Source organism: Erpetoichthys calabaricus, chromosome 8 (genome assembly GCF_900747795.2).
Source record: "Erpetoichthys calabaricus chromosome 8, fErpCal1.3, whole genome shotgun sequence".
Taxonomy (NCBI): domain Eukaryota; kingdom Metazoa; phylum Chordata; class Cladistia; order Polypteriformes; family Polypteridae; genus Erpetoichthys; species Erpetoichthys calabaricus.
Genome location: NC_041401.2, coordinates 60,138,887 through 60,144,894, shown reverse-complemented (window position 1 = coordinate 60,144,894; position 6,008 = coordinate 60,138,887). Strand labels below are relative to the sequence as shown.

Below are 6,008 nucleotides of genomic sequence, written 5' to 3'. Positions count from 1 at the left end.
TCGAGTCGCGATGAGCCAGAGGAATTGAGAGTTCAACTGGACACCTCAATGAGGCAGTATGGCATAGAATAGTGCCAGCTTTATTCCAAAGGACCTGCAAACCTAAAAGACTTGAAGCAGTACCCACAGTATTGTGCCATCCTGCGATTCTTGCTCATGTGTTTCTTTGTGATGCCAGCCATTAAAGGTTGTCAGCATCTCCTCTTTCCACACTTCCCCTCTCTGTCTAAATAAATTGTTCAAGTGAAAAATAATTTAAGACACCAAGGAAAGAAATTTGCTGTGAAACTGAGTAAGTAGGTTTTTTTTTAATCAGACAGCCAAAATATAAAAAAACTTTAGCTCGCCACACAAGTGCAAAAAGTCCAGAAGAATCTAAAAACGTTCTGGCACCCCAGTGCAGAGCCAGCCAAGGAATGACAATCGAGCGCAGAATTTGGGGACTAGGCGGACACCATTGTGTCAGTGCTGTCCTGCCTGTCATCTGGGTACATACTCCTGTGGTAAGCCAGTAAAATTATGAGTTCGGAGAGCTGCATCCACAATGGTGATGTAGCCATCGATCTGCATCTTCATCTCCACGGTGAATGGATCAAAGCCTCTCTGCCGCACACCAGAGCGCTTGAAATGGCCATCCTGGTTACTCTCCACACACAGCAGTCGCTCATCAGAGACACTGGCGTTCAGAAAGTTTGTGATGAGCCGCAACTGGGGGAACAATGCCTGTTGCAGTTCTTCATAGTGGACCACCAGGAGACGCCTCCCAAATTTCAGCCAGTCCAACACATGTGAGGCCCACCATGGGGCATAGCTGGCAACAAAGTCAGGCCATTCTGGAATGGGTGGGAAACCAAAAGACAGAAAACAGAGTTAATTTAGATATTGTATTGTTTAGTGGAACCATGGGAATTACTGAATATTTTCCATTAAATTCCTAAATCAGTTTAGTCAGGTACAGAATCATATGCTGCATTCAGACAGACTATAAGTACAATTTTCCAAGTAGGAAACTCCAAGTAAATGCCCTACGAGGTCAGAACTACAAGCCGGACAATTCAGAGAAAACAGAGCTACCGAAATTCTCTGAAAGGTGATGTAACGCTGACTTTTCATTTGAGTCAATTATATAAAACAAAACTATAAACTGGCCAGCCATAAATGTCATTTTTGTGGTTGAATTGCATTTATAAGAAAGTGATACACACTTAATGTGTTTAGTTTGCTCTTTATTTTCATGAAAATATGCCATTTATATTTAATTTCTTTTTTTATGGAACAAGTAAGAAATGAACCTCAACTTTTTCTGAATAGTCTAACTGGAAATTCATGTGAACGTACTGAAGTGGGAATGTGAAATTTCACAAGTCAGCAATACTCTGATAGCACATGAATACAGCAAGAAAGAGGTGAAACCTACTTCAGGAAAAACCCTGGACAGGATGCTGGTCCAATGTTGAGACCACACTTGTGCATATCCAACCACAGTAACTCATGCCAGCCCAGCACTGAGACATCCAACCCAACATACAGGATTTCAGAAGTATGAGAAATCCAGAAATCAAAGCAAAAATGGGGGAGAATGTGTCAACTCTGGACAAAAGGTGAGTGTCCTGGGCATTGAACCCAGGTCTCCAGAGTATCATAAACCACTGTGCTACCCTACTGTTGTTATTAGTGAACTGGTCCGTGAGTCTTTGAACTATTGGGTCGGGGGAGATCAGAGCTAGGAGATGGAATCCATTTGAAGAAATAATTAACAGACTCGGCACTAAATCATAATCTAAATGATATGAAGTGGCAAGGCTCCCCACGGCTTGACTGGGCCACCCAAATCTGAAGGCCATTAAAGAAAATGAAATTTGACAGGCACTGCTGCCTGCTGGCTAAGACACAGAACATGAAATCACAAGGCTGCCAGCTCAATGTCTGACTGTGTGACCCTGAGTGAGTCACTAAAGCTGCCTTTGTGCCAACTGTAAAAAAAAAAAAAAGAAAAAGAGAAATATTTAAGAAAAAATGTACTCCAATCTTGAAAGCCACCTAAGTGTTTGCCATTTTAACAACAGCAAATTATTACTATTGCTACTACTACTACTACTACTACTAATAATAATAATAATAATAATAATAGAACAAGGCAAAGTTGTACAAATCTCCTGAAGATCCAGTTACTCCAGTGTGTGACATTTGCCTGTTCACTCTGTATCTGCGTGGTTTTTCTCCAGGTGTTTTGATTTTCCTACCATGTCCCACAGATGTGATTGCTACGCTAGTTCAACAGAGCACCCTACGTTGTCTTTGCACTGTAAATGTGAATGGCTGTGTGCCAGAGTGTGTGTTGTGATGGACCGACAACCCAGCCAGGACTAATTCCTGATTTCTGCTTGATACCCAGATAGGCACTGGACTGTAATATGCAGGTTGAGAAATTGGATGAATGGCTAATATTGATAACTGATGCGAATGTAGAAATTACCAGTTGGTTTGATATTGCATTTGGTGACAACTTAAAAAAGTGATGTCTGACTATGGATATTATAATATCGAATAAGGTGGATTTGACATAAGTTCAGAAACTTTCAAAATGCAAATTCATTGCAATAAAAGGATTCATACGATATGGGGCATAAAGATAAGAATGGAACCTGTTGTCTTTGAGTTGACTTTGAGTTTTCGTAATAATTCATTTTTTAATTAAAATAATGGCATACCATTTTCAGATCTGCCTAATCCAAATCAAGGCTGAAGCTTATGCCTTCCACACTTGATACAAGGCAGGAAACAGCCTCAGACAGGGTGCCAGTCCATCACAGTGCCCGCTAATAAATATACCCCCACTTGCACTCACATAGGGGACAACTTACAGTTGCCAAATAAACTATGTCATGCATACATGTCATAAGCTCACCCTCTGGCCTCATGTGAGGTATGTAATACCACTCTGGGACAAGAGGGGACGCTGACGCTAATCATTTCCTATTCCCTTCCATCCACAGTGCTGAGGAGATACCAGTGAGGGCAGCTGACTCTGCCCCTTCCAGTCTGCTGCCTATAAAGAAGGCGTCATTCTTTGGTCAGGACGGAGCTCCATCCTTGTGACTTACATTTAAAGAACACTTTGTTTAAGGCCTAAGAGGCAACCTGATTATGTTTTGTTTTGCCATCTATACCACAGAGCACCTGTTTGTTTTGAATTAGCGGAAAGCCAACAAGAATTAAATGGCAGACAGCCAGGTGGACGCCCCAACATTTATTTTCTCCAACTTCTCTCTGATTTGTCTTTCCTTACTTGACCAGACCTAACTTGCATATATTTGGAGATATGGGAGAAAAACTGGAATACCAGAAGGGAAACCCATGCAGGCACAAGAAGAATAAAAAATAAAATGAATACATAGTATTTTAATGTACTAGTTCTAGCCATGTCCCAAGTTAAGCTGGGATAGGCACCAAAGAAATAATAATAGTAGTAGTAATAATAACACACACTGTATGTATATACATGCATACAGGAATACATACATACAGTGACTTTCATTCTACCTATGAAGGCAAAGTGTCATATAAAGTAATTCATATTTTTTGTAAGTAGAATAAAAACAGAACAGGTCATTTACACATATATTTGTGCCTCCAAATGGAAAAAAGAAGTGTAATCCCACAAACTACATTATAAATGATACACACACACACAGCCATTTTCTGCCATATCCTGTCATTTTGATTTTTAGCTCATTCAACCTTTTTTGCTAACACAAAACTAATGATTTTCTACTTCAGGCAATGCACCCTAGGGCGTCCTCTTATGTCAGACCCAGACTATTAAATATTAACTTGTGCATGCAAGCGCCTGTCACGCTGCAAACCCTAACAACTGCCAGCACTAAAGTTGGGGGATGATAGAAATAAATAAAGAGATAAATATAGAAAAACAAATCACAGCAGAATAAAGCTGTAGGGGAAGAACAATATGTGGGATGGTTAAGAATGGAGAAGAAAAAACAGAGAGTGGAGTCTCTAGGTAAAGTCACAGCAGACTGCTGTTTAACTGCTGGAGAGCAATATTGCTGTCACTCCTGGTGCCATCATCAAGGACGAGTGATGCCAAAGTTATAAATAAATGAGGAAATGCAGGCAAAAATGTGATAAATATACAGTCTGGTGTGTTTGACACATATTTATTTATACTTCTATATTCAATCATTTGGAAAATCAGTTTGCGTACAATTTTTTGAAATCTTTCAATTTTCTTCTGAGGGCATCCCAGAGGTGCAAGACACCAATGGTTTCCAGTCCACTCCTATTGCTATTCCAAATTTTTGTTCTGTTTCACCAGCGGCACCAATACAAGATCGGGGTGGAATGGCTTGTGGTATAAATAGGGCCTGACTGAGTACAGGTGACTTAACATGGGGCACAGTGTGTGACTGAAAACGCTACTGACACTTTAGGAAAATTTTATTAGAATTAAAAAAAAAAAAGTATGAGGGAAATTCTTTTTTGTTCTTTTTAAAACTAACGTAATATTTTTGTTATACATTATTTGGTGTTTTATTCGAATTCTGCAGTATTTACAGTATAATTATTACATAACATGCTGGATTTATAAGTGAAAGTGTGTTGGAATAAATTGAACTGAACTGCGAGCCAGTGATACACATTACACAGGAAAGAGATAGATGAATCGCACCACTCAGTTTACAGGCATTCCCATTTATACAGTATTTTTAGGATCCACAAATAAAATAATTTTCATGTTCCCCTTGTAAAATTTGATTTATTATTGACCTTAGAATAGCTGCCAGCACCTCATGCCCTTAAAAAGTAATGTTATCACCAGAGCCTGCTTAAGTGTACACTGTGCATCCAGTCAGACTCGGTTGCAAGAGCGGAAAAAGAGACTTTCAAGATAGAGTCCCTCTTTAAGATCCGTGTGGTCGAATCCATTACTGAAATCGTCAAGCTTGCCAGTTGGGGGGTTGGTGTTGTTCTCCTGCAAGATCAGTATATGAAATGACTTTTTGCTGCCCCCTTGGACAAGGCATCCCTAGGCCGGTGCCTACTTGTTCTTTGCCTAGAGCTGCACCCCATAATCCCACAATCAAACCCTACTGGCGTTTTAGTTATTTATCCTTTCTGTTGTAATACATAAAACACAAGACATCAGACAGACAAGCTTCTCATCTGTTTGGACCAAACCTGCATTCCTACATTAAATACATTGTACTTCTAGATATGAATTTATTGGTGGTCAGCTCTCATTCACACAGCTCGCCCTGTGGCTAAAGACAATTTTTTACCTAAGTTTCGGACTAAATGGATTGAGTCAAGTGGGTATGTCACTCAGGTGTCTCTGATGATGTTACTTCCGGTCCTGGTGGTGCTAATGATATCACTTCTGGTTCCGGCACCATCGATGATGTTACTTCCAGTCCCAGTGATGCCAAAGACTTTACTTCCGGTTCCGGCCCTGATGACATCATTTTCTCCAATGGCCTTTGAAGCCACCATCTTAATTCAACAGTTCAGCTCAACTGTGGACTCCGATTTGTAAAGAACTGTTTGTTATTTTCAAACCATTTGCAGCCTGGATACAATATATGGATGGCTGCCGCAAACCTTTATGGTGTCTCTGAGTAATACTTGTGACAGTGGCATAGCCAGCAGGATATTTACAGCCCAGAGAAAACAGGACCGGACCTGAATTATTACCAGGTGGGAGAGTACAGTGGCTGAGTTTCCGAGTGGGGATTTCGTCCCATAGTTCGGAAAAAGGCTCCGCTCCCTAAGTATTTATCCAGACGTGATGTCATCACAGATGCCGGAACTGGGCAGTATTTCCCGAGAATGGTCTGTAAGGGATTGAGAGGGACAATTAGTGCACCTTGCTGCCCCCTGGTATAATTACTATTATTCAAGCCTTTAGTTGTCACCTATTCGCACGTGTGTGACACTGGCTTTAACGGGAGCCTGCTGCATGATTCTGTGAATGGAGGCTTTGACTGAAA

The 6,008-nt window shown here is 40.6% G+C and overlaps 1 protein-coding gene across 2 annotated transcripts in view; it reads right to left on the bottom strand.

Annotated features, from left to right (window-relative positions):
- Positions 1-337: 337 nt before the first annotated feature.
- Positions 338-6,008, bottom strand: part of LOC114655519 (WSC domain-containing protein 1-like) — a 45,518-nt gene continuing 39,847 nt past the window's right edge. For both annotated transcript variants that reach the window (XM_028806582.2, XM_028806583.2), the window contains exon 9: positions 338-833. In XM_028806582.2, the coding sequence (XP_028662415.1) occupies positions 481-833 (353 nt within the window). In that variant the 3' untranslated portion in view covers positions 338-480. The remainder of the gene's footprint in view (positions 834-6,008) is intronic.